Below are 17,406 nucleotides of genomic sequence, written 5' to 3'. Positions count from 1 at the left end.
GGGTACAATTGTGCACGAGCTGTGTCCTTGGGCATGTGAGCTGCGGTGACATCGTGTGCGTGCTGCTAATACCCATCATGCATGAGGCTATCATTTATTGAGACACTGTATATTCCCATGTCCTTTAGTTCACAAAATGTTTTCATTTGGAACCGTGTGCACTGTGCGTGGCCTTGCCATGACGTGGAAAGGGGAAGTCATGGCCTCCATCAATTTTGAAGTGACCGAGCTTTTTATAGCGAATTTAGTTAGCAGAAATAGTAACAAATGGAAATGGAGAAAAATTGTTTTCCACTGGTTCGTCATCATCGTAGAAAAAAGAAATGGCCTCGCTGCAAAGAGGTGAGCATTTAAACTTTGCTTTTGAATGTTATGAGGCAGGTGGAATCAATTGCTACATCAAAAGCCTAATTTAATCAAAAACCTAACATCAAAAGCCTCACATAAAAACCTAACATCAAAACCTAACATCAAAAGTCTAATAAAAAACCAAGCTTCAAAAGCCTAATAAAAAACATAACATGAAAAGTATAATCAAAAGCCTAACATAAAAATACTAATAAAAAACCTAACATAAAAATCCTAACATATAAAACATAACATCAAAAAACTAACATCAAAAACCTAACATCAAACCCCTAACATCAAAAGCATAACCTCAAAAGCCTACCATCAAAAGCCTAACATAAAAACCTAACATAAAAACCTAACATCAAAAGCCTAATAAAAAAACTAACTTCAAAAGCCTAATCAAAAACCTAACATGAAAAGTCTAATCAAAAGCCGAATAAAAAAAACCTAACATCAAAAGCCTAACATCAAAAACCTAATAGCAAAATGCCTAACATCATAAGCCTAACACCATAAGCCTAACATGAAAAACCTAACATCAAAAGCCTACCATCAAAAGCCTAACATAAAAACCTAACATAAAAACCTAACATAAAAACCTAACATCAAACGCCTAATAAAAAAAACTAACTTCAAAAGCCTATTCAAAAACCTAACATGAAAAGTCTAATCAAAAGCCGAATAAAAAAAACCTAACATCAAAAGCCTAACATCAAAAACCTAATAGCAAAATGCCTAACATCATAAGCCTAACACCATATGCCTAACATCAAAAACCTAACATCAAAAGCATCATTTGCTGGTGGATGGCTGTGTCACTGATGCCGTGCCTCCTGTAGGTTAGAACAGGAATTTGTGATTTGGCCATGGTGCCAGTGATGGTTCACCTCCCCTTCGCGAAGGACACCGTGGGATCTTTAATGTCCACCAACTAATACTGGCAGACTAACGTCCATCCTAGGGATGGCACACGCTTATATCACCTGGGAATCACCAGGATGGCAATTTATAGGTGGGTCGAGATTCGAACTTTGGCTAGAAAACTCAGAGGTGAGTGTGCGTCCCTCTAGGTTATCCTTCTGCCCCTTACATTTAATGGACAAAAACATTGTTACACTGCATCGTCGGTATACCATACACTTTGCATTGTGCTTTCCATCGATGGCAGCCCAATAGAGTAAGTGTGTAACATGAATGAATAACCTGCAAATATTATTTTCATCCTAACACCAATTAGTCATCTTATTCTCTGGAGTAAATTCGACCGGGCACGACCAAGGAAATTATTGTGGTTTACAGGTGGGATCCTGTCAATGTGCACTGGGTGCTCTTTTACCATTTGCCTGTTTTGAGAAGGAGTACCACTCACTATGGCAGCGGCAGGGGGTCATTTTGTTACCCCTATTATCATTGCCAATTATTTTCACTGTAAGTTGAGTTGGATCAGGGCATTGAAAAGATCAGATCATGCCTCCCCATTAGAAATCCCTGGTAATAAAATTTCCTTCGGTGAGGATGTCGAGGTGGTGGAGGGAGGGGGGATGAGGAGGGGAATATTGCAAGTCAGAAAATCCTATGGAGGGGGGATATTATCAGTATCAATATTGATTTGTCATAACATTAATATCATGCTATTATCATGAGCGTTGTTGTTACTTTTGTTATTAGAAGCGGATTTGTAAAAACGCCACGATAAAGCTATCTTAACACCGATATACACCTCAACACGCAACCTCATTGGCAGGAAAACCCCCTTGGTGTGGAGGGGAGGTTAAATCACTACAACCTTCATCGTGTGACCCTTAGTCCTCCTGGCAAGTTTGGTTGAGATTGGATAAGTAACGACCGAATGTATCGCAGTGAAAAATGGTCAGACAGACAGACAGACAGACACCAAATTGCATATTTCAGTATGTCATGCATCTTGCTGTTCAATTCAAACATGCAATGGCTAGCACAAACATATAGGCTCATGACTGTGTAAGGTTCACAAGTTTGTGGCAATGAACCTTACTTCGTCTGGCAGGAAGAGCAGGGGCCGCAGCAATATTGTTAGAGGACTGAATGAGTTGAGGGGTGGCAGATGGAAGTTTTGGTGGTTGTTTCAGTTCAACATCATCATACATCTCTCCAGTTCCTCCGTCCCCGACATTCATGTCCTCCTCTTCCTCTGTCATTGTAGGGCTGCAGGAACAGACGATACCACCAGCAGCTGATGGTTTCCTTACACAGGGTGTTTGCACATATCCTAATCAACAGGTAAAGAAAGCTTGGTCATTTATATAAAATGATATTTTAATGAGTCATAGATCATGTATAAATTATTGTACAAATAAACAACCCTCTTCTTGTAAAACTACCTAAATCCAGGAACACTGCTCACCTCCACTCATTCATTCCTCTTTTCCCCCACCTATGGAACCAACTTCCGCATTCTCCTTAATCTCATTCTGCCCTCCAGGTCTTCAAAGACAGATGCTCACCGCCATCTTAGATCATTCGCAATCCAAAACCGTGATCTTCTCTACCCTCGCTGACCCTTCTTCAGTGTCATTTACGAAGTGTGACTTTCGCAACTTGCACATAAGCCAATCGGACTCTTAACCAATCGGGTGCGGCTTCCAAGTTTATTATATGGCAGGTCAAATTTCAAAATCAAACTCGAAACTTCAAGAAAACGTAAGAGCATTTGGAATTTACCTGATCAGACAGCAAGACAAAAACGTGATGCAAATGTCTGCATTGAGTCTTCGAGAAACAGAAATTTCACCAAGACAATGGCAAGAGATCGTATGTGGTGCCATTTGGCTCAAACGGGAGTTTTAATCATTGCCAAAAGTTAAATGCAGAATCAGAACCATTAAAGTTCCTCCCACAGACATCAGCGGCAGGCCGAGTCAAGACCTATATGAACTGTTGCAATTCTTTTGGCATTGCAGGAGCTGGAATCACTGCCAGCTGACTGCGACAGTCATAAACTGTGCAAATGGTTTGTGTCAGGAGTGAAGAATAACAGTGTAAATCAATATTCTGGCGGATGAATGAGGTTGGAACCCATTGCCTTCCAACATGATTTCCAGCCAAGATGGCGAGACAAAATTTGAAAAAAGGAAATGCCTTGCATTGACTATGTATGGACACAGAATTGTATATGTATATATATATATACAGTCACGTGAAAAAGTAAGTACACCCCATGTAAAGTTTTGACTTTTTCACCATATTTCAACATACAGCTATTTGATCTTCATTTCAACAATATTGATAGATAAAGGTGATATAATATAACAAATATCATGAAACATTTACATTTTGTAGTCCATTGTACAATTTAAATAAACATAAATGCAAATTTCGCATGTGGAAAAAGTAAGCACACCCTTGGCTCTAATAGGTGGTATTGCCCCTTTGGCAGAAACAACCTCAAGTAGGCGTTACTTATAACTGTCTACCAGTCTCTGACATCGACTGGGAGAAATTTTTGCCCACTCCTCCATGCAGAATTCTTTCAGCTGTGCGATGTTTGAGGGGTTTCTTGCATGCACAGCTCGTTTCAAATCCCACCACAACATCTCTATGGGATTTAGATCCGGGCTTCGACTTGGCCATTCCAGAACCCTCCATTTCTTTCTTTTCAGCCATTCCTTGGTGGATTTACTGGTATGTTCAGGGTCATTGTCGTGTTGCAAAGTCCACCTTCGGTTGAGCTTCAACTTTCCAACAGATGGCCTCACATTATCGTCAAGCACCCTCTGGTATATAAGAAGAATTCATCGTGGCTATGTGTGTGAATTGCAGCAGGCTATTGTCACTGCATGGCAAGCGATTCCTGTCCAAACCTTGGCAAATCTCGTGAACAGCATGCCTCGACGTGTACGTGCTCTCCTGAATGCTCGTGGGGGTTACACGAAGTACTGAACTGTAATTTTACTGTCCGTAATCCCAGTCGTAATTTAGCTTTTGTTTTTGTTAAAAAAATTTTTTGGCTAATGTGCAAAATAAAGAGATACTTCTGGAAAACGTACAGAAGTTTAACACAGTACTGTCCGTGAATTGAGTTCGATATCAGTTTACATCACTTTCAAGGATCAATTTATTTGCTTCGAAATGTCGAATGTGGTTTTTGTTTCTTTTAAAGGTCACATTAACAAAATCTAGAATAATTTCAACATAATTCCAATGAACTTTTGGTTCTAAGTCATCTTGAAAAGTAAGTTCACCCCCACAAAAAAAATTCCATATTAAATGCCAAGTCTGTATATATATATATCTATCTATAATTCCACTAATCTCTGTGTGTATGTTTGTATGTATGTATGTATGTATGTATGTATGTATGTATGTATGTATGTTTGTCTGTGACCGCTGTTTCTCGACAACTACCGGTCCGATATACTTGAAACTTGCCAGGTATATTGCTGGGGACCCGAGGATGTGCCTTTTCAAGGTTTCATATTAATCGGAGAAGTAGTTACCGAGCTATGTCCAAAAAACGATTCAACCAATCAGAGAGCAGCGAGCTATCACGTGTGCCGAACGTGGCGAACAGACTCTGCCTCGGACGGCACATTTGAGAGCGTATTCATTTATTTCACGTTGGCAAACTATGTTGGCGTTCAACTATGTTTTAAAACTAATTACGTGCACGCTATGGCGATTTCTTTACCAAACTCCGCAAGCCGTTCGCTTTGGACCAAACCATTTCATGTAAATAGGGGGGGGGGGGGGGGGATTGTCACCGTACTCGCAAGCCGTTCGCTTTGGACCAAACCATTTCATGTAAATAGAGGGGGGGGATTGTCACCGTACTCGCAAGCCGTTCGCTTTGGACCAAACCATTTCATGGGGGGGGATATAACTTTAGATATATATTGTTACGGACACGGCTTTTAGATGTTATATTGACCGAGCGGTGGTGTATTTAACCGCGTCCGAACAGTTACTCCCCGATTAAAACCCGATTCCACCCGAACGTTGACTAATCGCGCTACAGATATTCAATTGGGAAACCTCTAAAGCGACCGAAAGAGAAGAAGAGAGAAGAAAGACAGAGTTTGGAGGAAGAACAGATTTATTATACACACACAAGCAATATTTTAGAGCGACCAATATTATTTACAGCAATAGATGGAAAAGAGCAGTCACACAGTGCATTGTTAACTTATTCTATTTCATTTACTTAATCCCCAAGACAAACGAGTAGGACAGGACGTTCACACTCACACGGTGGATATTGCAGGCAGGTAATGGCTCGAGGTTGATTGCTTGAGAGAGGAAGGCAAGGTCGGAGGCCGCAGCTTTCAACCCCTCGCGGTTTTGGCGGGAAAACCTCCGTCGCGTATCCGCGGCCGTCACGCGCTGGCTCGGCACACCTGCTCCTCTTCCTGGGGTGGAGCCGTCTCCCTCTGTTCAGCGCGTCTCTCCCACGACAGGGGATATTGCAGGCAGGCAGGTAGGTAGGTAGGTAGGGCTTGCGGTGGATTGCGCTCCTCTTCCAGGTCATCCCCCAGCGTATCTCTCAAGGCCTCTTCAGTCATCTCTCATCTCGACTCGTAAAGCAGTCCCCTGCAGTCGCTTTTATCACCTCCGGCGGAATTAAGCCGCCGGCTCCGAGGGCACGCCTACCGGGTCACTCACCGCGGTGTTGATTGGCTGTTAGGGCCGGTTCACTCCTGCCCTCTTCTGACGAGGTGGAGACACGCCTTTCTTCTCCAACCTTACCTCGTGGTCAATGGTGGTTGAAGAGAAAAACCGACCAAAATGCGGAAGGCAAATGGAAGGGAGGTTTTGGGGAAATTGGAAGGGCCTACGCTTATTTTGTTTGATACAATGCAAAGTCAATCTAGTGGAAAACACATACTTAGCCTACATGGAATAAGGAAATACACTATTTAAAAGATATATCGTGACCTGCGTGTATGTTCTATGAAATTAATTAGGAGGACGGCTGCGACCATTATTTACATTACCAGGATGTTACCATACCAAAACCATACTCTTCACATCCGTTACCCTTCCTCCAAAATTGTTACACTCCTCAAAACCCGTTACACTTCTCAAAACCCGTTACACTTCTCAAAACCCGTTACACTTCTCAAAATCGTTACACTGCACCCTCCTTTCTTCAGGCACGTCCTCGGGCCTACTAGACTTAACTGAGTGTGACATGTAGGTGTAATTCCTTCTACAATTAACCTGACCCTGAGTGTGACAATTTTAAAACACAAATAAGTATGTCCCCCTATTGCATTGCATCCTGTCTAACAGACTCAAGCCCACAGCTAACCGAATTACGGAATTACTCTCAACCTATACATTTACGGTGGGGAGCATTATTTACAATGACGTGATTTCTTATTTACAACGCAACCCAGGACCTGTGTGTTTTTTTCTTTTTTTCTTTTTAGGGAACAAGAGAAAGAAATTCCTGTTGGGAGGGAGGAGACAGCACGCATTGCATCGATGCACCAGTACCAATACCACCAAAGCACCCAAAAGCACCCAAAAGCACCACCAGCACCACAAAGCACCACTCGGTGCGCAGTCACCATGGTTCATAATAAACACAACAAAACAACTGGTGGTGGTCTTCTCCTTGTCTGCTGGGCCGATGTTCTTCCTGACGTCTTCTGGCTTCATGCGGCCTATTTGGACATAATAAAAAGCACAACTTGTGTTCGTTTTTTATTATTATTTAGGGCCTCAGGGGCCAACTAAGGGTGGTCCACCTGTTTGGCATAGGTGCCACCTTACCGAGGTCCGCAAGCAAGATTCCCTGGCCACTATGGCCGGTCTCCAACAGAGGTGCTCTGCCCCAGAACCTGGGGTCCATCAAGTGGTACTTGGCCGCCGAACAGCGGTCCATAAAGTGGTACATCAACGCAATGCGTGCTGGTTCTGGGAATCTCGGGCGCACAATGGCCACCTCACGCACGCTCCCCCCGACACCCAATGGCGCACAGGTCATGTGGGAGACAAAAGAAAGACAATTGAGCGAGGGGTAAGGTCACAAGGGTACACGTCAAACAAGGCAATGCAAGGTGAAATGCGTACGGAGGGCGAAGTGAGAAAGCTCGTCCCTACCGTACGTCACCCCCCTGTCACCTACACTACCCTTGCTCTTACCCCATATTTACAAAATCTACCCATTTACAAATTCGTCACTACTGTCACGTCTTCCCCATATTTCCCTTATACCAAATTCGTCACCACAATCCCTCTACTTCAAAATTTGCCATCATCAATTCATCATCAATCCTCAAAAGGAGGGAGAGATGGAATTACGCACAATGTCACACCCACGTCATGATGCGTCTCACAACCCAAACATTTGCACAGTAAAAAATAATCAAACATGGCATGGTGTGGAGTACCTGTCACCTCAGGTGAGTGGATGCAGATGGTGTGAGGAGATCCTTCATCCTAACTATCCTCTAAATGACTTTAACACACTTTACACTACCCGGGGTCTTTCCCTGCCAATCCATTGGCCAACTTACACTATGGGTTCTAAAAACCAATTCCCATTGGCCAAACTGTGGTGCTTTTCAATTTGGGGTCTCACTCCCCCGATTCATCTCCCGGTGCCCTCGCACAATTTCTGGGCTGCGACGTGTACCTCTCCCAACAGGTCTACCCACCTGCACACCTCCACCACTGTAGTTGCCACCCGAGCTTACCTAGCTCCTCACCCTAACCTAACTACCTGGGGACAGCCCCTCTCCTGGCTCTGTCACCCCACTGGTGCCCTCTGGCACTGGGCTACCCGGGTCCGTCCTCCGGATCCTCGGGCCCCATCCACAACAACTACTACCGGCTCCCAGAGCCCACCTGCGGCCTCACCTGGCCGACATCCTCACAGTGGTGGAGTGCCCAAACCAACTACACACACTAACAGGCTACACGCCCAGCCATTTCCACAACACTAATGCACCCATCCAAAGACCATTCTTCCACTCGCACCACAGATGCCAATATCCAACCACAATTTACCTATACCCTCTACCTAACACTTACACTACCCGCCCCGGGTATCCGTGATGGGGGTCCACTCTTCCCCCATTCACACCTTCGCACCATCCACTCCACTCCACAATTTCCACCATACTCACTCCACGACCATCCATTCCAATACTCCAGATATTCCACACTACCATTTATTCCACACAGCCACATACACCTGTTCTTCATTCACCTGTCGTTGCACACCTGTGCAATCATACCTGGTGCCACCTGCACCCTCCTTTCTTCCTGGACCATTTGGTCAACACAACACGCAATCACCACTACTCCCTCATACACTGCTCCACACACCTGTTCAGTTGCACACCTGTGCAATCACACCTGTTCCATTCTCACCTGTTCAATCCTCACACGCACGGCATCATCTCCGCTAACTTCTCCCCTCTGAAACTTGCGCTTCCCAGTCGTCCCTTTAAACTATTGCGCTCCCACGTCATTATAATCCACACTAATCTACCTGCGTCCCCACTACAGGTATCAGTCACTAACTAATCTTAACGTTACCTAAGGTCAATCTCTAGATCCCTACACACGATATATCCTAACCCACCCGGGCTAGTTTTCACTGCCATACACCCCATAAACCTAGTGCATTTGCCCCACTGGTGAGGGATGACAGAGTTGCCATCCCCCCACATCGGGGGTCTCTCACTACCAATTTCGCTCGTCCAAATCCAACAATTCAAAAATTTTCCATTTACTGCCAATTCTATTCACTTTTCTAAATTTCGTTTTAAATCACTATCACTATCACCATCACCCGTCTACTTATTACATCCTCTCGGTGCGCCAATTCACATCACCCGTCTACTTATTACATCCTCTCGGTGCGCCAATTCACATCTACAGCCCGGCTTCGTACAGCCGAGCACTGAACGCGGATTCTTTTGTGCTGGCGGCTGGATGCGTCCCGCATTCGGGGCCGGGGCGGGGGCTTACCCGTGCCGAGATCCCACGCATCACCTCGGCGTGGAGCCATCCAATGTCCCGATCTCGACCTGCCGGCACGTCTCAACAAAACGTGGTCGCCATAGCGACCCTTCCTATCCAGCCGCCCGCTCCGCCTAGTGGAGCCCGGCCGCGGCCGTTCAAAGCGAGGCCCAGCGTGGATCGCGCACGGCGGTTCTTTCGAAACCGCCGTGGTTCGGATCCCCGCTGGTCCTCGCGGCACGCGAAGCCCGGCACGCACCGAGGGCCCGATCCGGCTAAAAGTCGACCTAACCTTTAACCCGGTTACCGTCGACGCTTCACCTGCAGGCTTACATGCATACGCTACCTCTTTCTTGCTCATACATGCAGCCGTTCCCATTCTCCTCGTACCTTTTCTTTCACACCTCGGTACACTCACTCCGCTCACCGACTTGGTCACACACCTGACCACCGAACACTTTGGCACACATTCGTTGCTCGCACACCTCACCAATACACCGCTTCGCGCCCCCTCCTCGGTCACCTCCTCTGTGACAATCACAGGTGTGCCCTCATTCGCACACCCAACCACGTGCCTCACCACCAACTCCAGCGTGCATTCCCACTCACGCTCTACCATTCCAGGTGTGCATCCTTCCATCCCAGGTGTACATCCTCGCTCCCCTGTCACAACCAACTCACTCTCCTTGTCACTCTCAATACTCTCACCTCCATTCTTGACAGCGCACTCCCCCTTACTTTCGACGGCACACTCTTTCCTCATGCACCCGTCCGTTATACACCTTTCTCGCGCACACCCTCCCGTTACATCCTCTGTAACACTCACCACAGGCGTACACTTCCTCGTTACATCCTCTGTAACACTCACCACAGGTGTACACTCTCTCATTACTTCCTCCGTAACACTCACTACAGGTGTACACTCTCTTGTTACTTCCTCCGTAACACTCACCACAGGTGTACACTCTCTCGTTACTTCCTCCGTAACACTCACCACAGACGTACACTTTCTCGTTACATCCTCTGTAACACTCACCACAGGTGTACACTCTCTCGTTACATCCTCTGTAACACTCACCACAGGTGTACACTCTCTCGTTACTTCCTCCGTAACACTCACCACACCGCGCTTCCATGTACCCCCTCGCACACGCGCTCCGACCGGCTCACTCCTGACGGCACACTCACTCCTCGGCGTGCACTTTTTCCTCACACACCCCATGGTCGGACATTCTTGCACACCTCCTTTTTCGCACACCAGACCTGTCGCACACCTCACCAACGGCCTTTCACGAACACCCGGATCCAAACCAATCCCCAAGCCGACTGAATCTCCCCTCACATCATGTACATTGCCACTCACCTCCGTACCTCGTCGCACCTTCTCTGCCACCTGCAAACTTTTTATTTGGTTAGTGAGCACCGCATCATGATTTGCACACAGACCTTGTACATATTCCATGACTTCCTCCTTTATCTCCCTCTTAGTTTCCCTCCGTCTCTTCTTAATTTCACTCACCCCCTCTTCCACCTCCTCTAATTTTTCCTTTACCTCTTTCAGCTCCCGGTGCGCCCCCTCGATTTCTTCCTCCATTGCTACTTTAACCGTTTCTATGTGCGTCCTTACCTCCCGGTCCTTCGTCTCCATTACTTCTGTCACCTCTTCCAACTTCTTCGTCAACCCCTCATGTACCATTTGACATTCCTTTTGTGTCGCTATTAATTCATTTTTTATGTCTTTTTGTGTCGCTTTTAAACCCCCGATGATTGCAGTGTTCTTTTCCACTTGGTCCGCTAGTTCCCTTTGTCCGACTGTCAGCTGTTCTACTCCCTTCGTCAGACTCTCTATTCCCCCCTGTAACCTAACCGTATTATTTCTCACCTCTTTCTCTATACGCTTTTCGCCTCGCTTTACCTCCTCGCGCAGCCCCGAGACCTCCTCACTCACCCCTCGTCGTATTTCCTCCATCTGGTTCCCCATCTGTTCGATTTCCCGGGCGGATTGTTCCCCTATTTCCCGCAATTTGTCCTCCATCCTATTTTCTAACCCCATTAACCCATTTTTCACCCCCTCTAACTGATTCTCCTGGGCAGCCATTCTGTTTTCCACCCCCGTTAACCCATGTTTCACCCCTTCTATCCCATTGTCTAACCCCTCAAATTTCTTGTCTAATCCCTCAAATTTCTTGTCTAATCCCTCAAATTTCTTTTCTAATCCCTCACCGGTACCCCTCGCTTCGTCCCTCATTACCCCCATTTGGCCCTCCAATCGCTCACCCTGAGCATCCATCCGGTTCCCCATTACCCCCATTTGGTTTCCCATTACCCCCATTTGCTCACTCTGAGCATCCATCCGGCCCTCCAATCGCTCACTATTCTGGGCCATAAGGGCCTTCATTTGTATAAAAAAAAGGTTCAAATCCATTGGCATCTCCGGTTCGACTACCGCGACCATGGGCGTGGCTAAATGTGGCGCCGCTGTAATCACGTGCGCTAGAGCGCCATTTTGTGCACCTGAAATTCCCGCAACCACATTGCCATTTTCCTCCTCCCTTTCTTCCACATACATTTCCCCTGGTTCCTGGGTTACCCCTAACCCGTCTATCTCCCCCACCGACATCCGATCGCCTTGATTGTCCATGGCGCGATCTAAAAATTCGGGTTTTATAAAACAACACAATTTCGTCCGCTTTATAATTTTGAGCGCGTGCAGCGCGCTCCGGGTCGATCTCACTCCCCGACACCAATTGTTACGGTAATAACACAATTGGTGTTCCAAAATTTGGGCCTAACAAATTTAGTCCCAGGTCCGAATCCCATCTCCTGACTACCAATTGTTACGGACACGGCTTTTAGATGTTATATTGACCGAGCGGTGGTGTATTTAACCGCGTCCGAACAGTTACTCCCCGATTAAAACCCGATTCCACCCGAACGTTGACTAATCGCGCTACAGATATTCAATTGGGAAACCTCTAAAGCGACCGAAAGAGAAGAAGAGAGAAGAAAGACAGAGTTTGGAGGAAGAACAGATTTATTATACACACACAAGCAATATTTTAGAGCGACCAATATTATTTACAGCAATAGATGGAAAAGAGCAGTCACACAGTGCATTGTTAACTTATTCTATTTCATTTACTTAATCCCCAAGACAAACGAGTAGGACAGGACGTTCACACTCACACGGTGGATATTGCAGGCAGGTAATGGCTCGAGGTTGATTGCTTGAGAGAGGAAGGCAAGGTCGGAGGCCGCAGCTTTCAACCCCTCGCGGTTTTGGCGGGAAAACCTCCGTCGCGTATCCGCGGCCGTCACGCGCTGGCTCGGCACACCTGCTCCTCTTCCTGGGGTGGAGCCGTCTCCCTCCGTTCAGCGCGTCTCTCCCACGACAGGGGATATTGCAGGCAGGCAGGTAGGGCTTGCGGTGGATTGCGCTCCTCTTCCAGGTCATCCCCCAGCGTATCTCTCAAGGCCTCTTCAGTCATCTCTCATCTCGACTCGTAAAGCAGTCCCCTGCAGTCGCTTTTATCACCTCCGGCGGAATTAAGCCGCCGGCTCCGAGGGCACGCCTACCGGGTCACTCACCGCGGTGTTGATTGGCTGTTAGGGCCGGTTCACTCCTGCCCTCTTCTGACGAGGTGGAGACACGCCTTTCTTCTCCAACCTTACCTCGTGGTCAATGGTGGTTGAAGAGAAAAACCGACCAAAATGCGGAAGGCAAATGGAAGGGAGGTTTTGGGGAAATTGGAAGGGCCTACGCTTATTTTGTTTGATACAATGCAAAGTCAATCTAGTGGAAAACACATACTTAGCCTAAATGGAATAAGGAAATACACTATTTAAAAGATATATCGTGACCTGCGTGTATGTTCTATGAAATTAATTAGGAGGACGGCTGCGACCATTATTTACATTACCAGGATGTTACCATACCAAAACCATACTCTTCACATCCGTTACCCTTCCTCCAAAATTGTTACACTCCTCAAAACCCGTTACACTTCTCAAAACCCGTTACACTTCTCAAAACCCGTTACACTTCTCAAAATCGTTACAATATATAGTACGGGCATGCCCTAGTATATATATATGCAGCCATACACACATTAGCTCCATTATAATAATATATATATATATATATGTATAATAATGGTGATGATTATTCATTTTGAAAAAGTTGAAAGTGTTGCCAGTGTATAATCTTACATGAGATTGATGTCCTTGTCCACTTTGTACTTCTTTTCCAGAACAACTCCAGAAGCTGATGGAAGCAAAATAAGGAATGGGGGAAAAAAATGCAGAAATTCAGTATCATTGGAATATGCTTATTGGTTATTTATTTCTTATTTTGATCCTGCTGCTGAATTCATCCATTACTCCTCAATTCTAGTCATAGTTTAGGGGCAAGCCCATTATGTATGGAGTTGAAGGGGTGGATGCCAGTAAAGAAAAATAATTCAGGAGAAGATGGAGCATTTCCAACACAGATCACCTTGCCAGAATATCGAGATTGAGAATGAATGATGTATATTTAAAATATGGTATATATGGACACACTCACTGATCTCATTGGAGAACTGAATACTGTGACATCAGGCTCAATTCACATAAACTATGTTAGTCTGTCCTTTGTTTACTCGTGTTCATGTAATTCACTTAAAACTATCACTGGTTCCTTGTATTGTCCTTCTCGTACATGATTAATGTGTATAAGCTTCTCTATGAACATGAGACAGTGTAACATTAAAAGAGAACAAGGAAGACTCTCCCCAAATGTAATAGAGCATGTTGTTTGGGACTACTGAAGCTCCACTTTGACATTATTGAGTATTTTGTGTAGATCAATGACAAACTAGATCTCAATGTAATCCATTTTAAATTCAGGCTGTAACACAACAAAATGTGAAAAAGTCAAGGGGTGTGAATACTTTCTGAAGGTACTGTATATATATATATATATATATATATATATATATATATATATATATATATATATGTGTGTGTGTTGATGGGTGATGGTAAACGTGTAGTGATTGTGATGTCTGTGGGAGGGTCTAATCGAAATTGGGTGTGTGTGTGGTTGGTCTTTGTGCATTTCTCACCTTACAAACACCTGCGTCCCCAGCCATCCCCAAACTCACTAAACACAACAAAAAATTATTTATAATAATAATAATATTTTTTACAGGATCTCAGGCTCATGGTGGAGCTGCCACACACACAGCTCACACACATGGACATACAGAAGAGTGAATACAGGAGACACAACACAGGACTGTTAGACAAACAGACACTGACTTTGGGGGAAGTGCCATCACTTCCCAGGGTGTTCGGGTACCAGCGACGTCACAACAATGCCGCCACCTTTCCCACCGCACTCAGCGGGGAATTTCCAAAGGAGGAATTTCCTCCTCCCAATGGATGCCAACCGAGGTGGATTGTCCATGCTTTTGGCATTTTAAATGCTGAGCATCAGGCAAAGAAGCATTACGTACCATTTTTAAAGTCTCTGGTCTGACTCGGCTGGGATTTTAAACCGCCAACCTCCCAGACTTGTTGCGGATGCTCCAACCATTACACCACCCAGTCGGCTTAGCTTAAATACCATTTTGTTTGCATGTGTTGTGTGGCACCTTTCCTCTCCCCCTCCTCCTCCCAGCTCTGTGGCCTGAGATGGGTTTGTATGGTCTGCCATTGATGTAAAGCAAGCAAGATGGGCGAAATGGCCTCCTTCTGCATCAAAGATCATCGTTATACCCTTGTTATTCTTTGTTTTCCATTTAACTTGCTTTGTGTTGGGTAAGCAGAGATTATTACCTCCGCCACCAAAGGTGGATGGAGGTTATGTTTTCACCCCTGTATGTTTGTTACCTGGCAACAAAAAAATTTTTTGCAAGTATGTTGAACACTCCAGTTTGTGTGTGTTTGTTTGTCTGTCCGCTCACTTATATTTGCCCCCAGGTCACAATTTTAAACCGATCTTCACGAAACTTTACCAAATGGTAGAGTTCGTGGTCCGACAAAATCCTATATATATTTGGGGTCAAAATCTCAAAAGGTCAACATAAGCCAGAGGTCAACTTTTTTTCAAATTTCTAAAATGCTCAATTTTCATCCGATTCACTTGAAATTTGAATGGGATTTACATATCGACGAACTGAATTCAACCACCAACTATTTTTGAGATCAGCGGCGGCCAAAAGGTCAACGTAGGCCAAAGGTCAACAACCATTTCAAATTTCTAAAATGCTCAATTTTCATCCGATTCACTTGAAATTTGAATGGGATTTACATATCGGCGAACTGAATTCAACCACCAACTATTTTTGAGATCAGCGGCGGCCAAAAGGTCAACGTAGGCCAAAGGTCAACCACTCTTTTTAAATTTCTAAAATCCTCAATTTTCATCCGATTGACTTGAAATTTGAATAGGATTTTCATATCAGCCAACTGAATTCAACCACCAACTATTTTTGAGGTTAAAAGGATGCTCTACTGAGTGCCATTCCACTTTGTTCTGTTTTTGCCAAGTGTCGCTCCATGAGTGATTTTTCATCTGTTTGTCTGTTTGTGAACAAAATATCTCAAAGTGTTTGACGGATTCGGACGAAATTTGGCAGAGATGTAGCATATGCAACCAGGACGAAATGATTAGATTTTGGTGTAGATCCGGATTCGGATCCGGCTACTATAATGTTTTCAGTGATTCTTCACCATTGGGAGATCGGGCCAAAAACGATACATAGCAGGATATCTCAAAACGTTGTGGACGGATTTGGACGAAACTTGGTGGACCGGTTGGATGTCTGACAAGGACAAATAGATTCGATTTTGGTGAAGATCTGAATATGGATTCGGATATGAGAATTATTTAATTTTTTGAGTGGTTCCTCACCTTTGGGAGATAGGGCCAAAATTATACATTGTGGGATATCTCAAAAAGTTATGGATGGATTTGGACTAAACTTGTTGGACATGTTGTGTGTGTGACAAGGACAATTCGATTCGATTTTGGTGGAGATCTGAATATGGATTCGGATATTATAATTATTTAATTTTTTAAGTGATTCTTCACCATTGAGTGATATGGCCAACCAGACGGAGGTATGCTCTCTACTGAGTGCCGTTCTAGTTCCCACAAGTTATTGTTGAAAAGAAATACATGAAGAATTATTTATACAGTATGTGCGACAACGTAATTTAAGCACCGACTGCTCCAAGTTGCCTGGCTATTGTTGGCAGTGTTATTTCCAAACAGGTGAACCAATTTCTTTCGAAATCCTAAAGTGAAGTGAATGAGAAAAACCTACAAAACACTGACACTGTAACAGTGTCATGAAAAACAACCACCCTCATGAACCCAGCGGCATGACTAAAACCCATTCCATTTTCAAATCGGACTTTTAATGCAAAAATTACATTTACTCCAACTCAAATACGGCTGGAAGCTTCAAAACAATTTAAAAACACGGATCGCAAAATGGAAGTCATTTTCCTTTACATAAAAATCCATTCCTATCCATGGCCAAATCAATATGGGGCTAATTAATCACCACACTTGCACTTTTTCTACATAATCCTGTCGGGGTAATGCGACTTTCAGGCCACCCTGCACAGAAATTTCAAGCTTTTAATTTGGAACATTCACCTGGACTCCTAGGTCTACTTTTGGGTAAAGGCTTACTTCATACTTAATGTGGAAATTCCATCTTACTCAGGTTAATCCGACTATTGATTTGCAATTGGCCACTGGCTTCGACACCAATACAATTATTTTTTAAGAACTCAAAGCATTAAAAAGCTATATCTCTCAAACGAACAGTTTCGAATGGAGCAACTCACCACCATTAGAACATTTAAATTGCATCAGATGTGCCAATAAATGTGATTTGTTGCTCCCAGCTTGCCGGCTCGATGACAGAAGATGCCATTTGTATTTTTGCCGTCTCCACCCCTAACCTATACCTCCATCCCTAACCAAGTTGCACGGGCAACTTGCTTTAGTTATTTCAATTCACTTAATTAAATGAATATTTTAAAATTCCCTTCATATAAAATTAATAATGTATATACACATGAATATGTGTATATATATGTATT

The 17,406-nt window shown here is 44.5% G+C and overlaps 1 protein-coding gene across 3 annotated transcripts in view; it reads right to left on the bottom strand.

Annotated features, from left to right (window-relative positions):
• FYB1 (FYN binding protein 1) overlaps nt 1-17,406 on the bottom strand; it is a 125,844-nt gene that overhangs the window by 40,539 nt on the left and 67,899 nt on the right. For all 3 annotated transcript variants that reach the window (XM_068125322.2, XM_068125321.2, XM_078783803.1), the window contains 2 exons: nt 13,513-13,567; nt 2,366-2,535 (listed from right to left, as the gene is read on the bottom strand). In XM_068125322.2, the coding sequence (XP_067981423.2) occupies nt 2,366-2,535; nt 13,513-13,567 (225 nt within the window). The remainder of the gene's footprint in view (nt 1-2,365; nt 2,536-13,512; nt 13,568-17,406) is intronic.

Source organism: Myxine glutinosa, chromosome 8 (assembly GCF_964187855.1).
Source record: "Myxine glutinosa chromosome 8, kmMyxGlut1.1, whole genome shotgun sequence".
In the NCBI taxonomy this organism is placed as follows: domain Eukaryota; kingdom Metazoa; phylum Chordata; class Myxini; order Myxiniformes; family Myxinidae; genus Myxine; species Myxine glutinosa.
The sequence above is the reverse complement of the archived record's forward strand: the minus strand, read 5'-3'. Positions and strand labels throughout refer to the sequence as shown.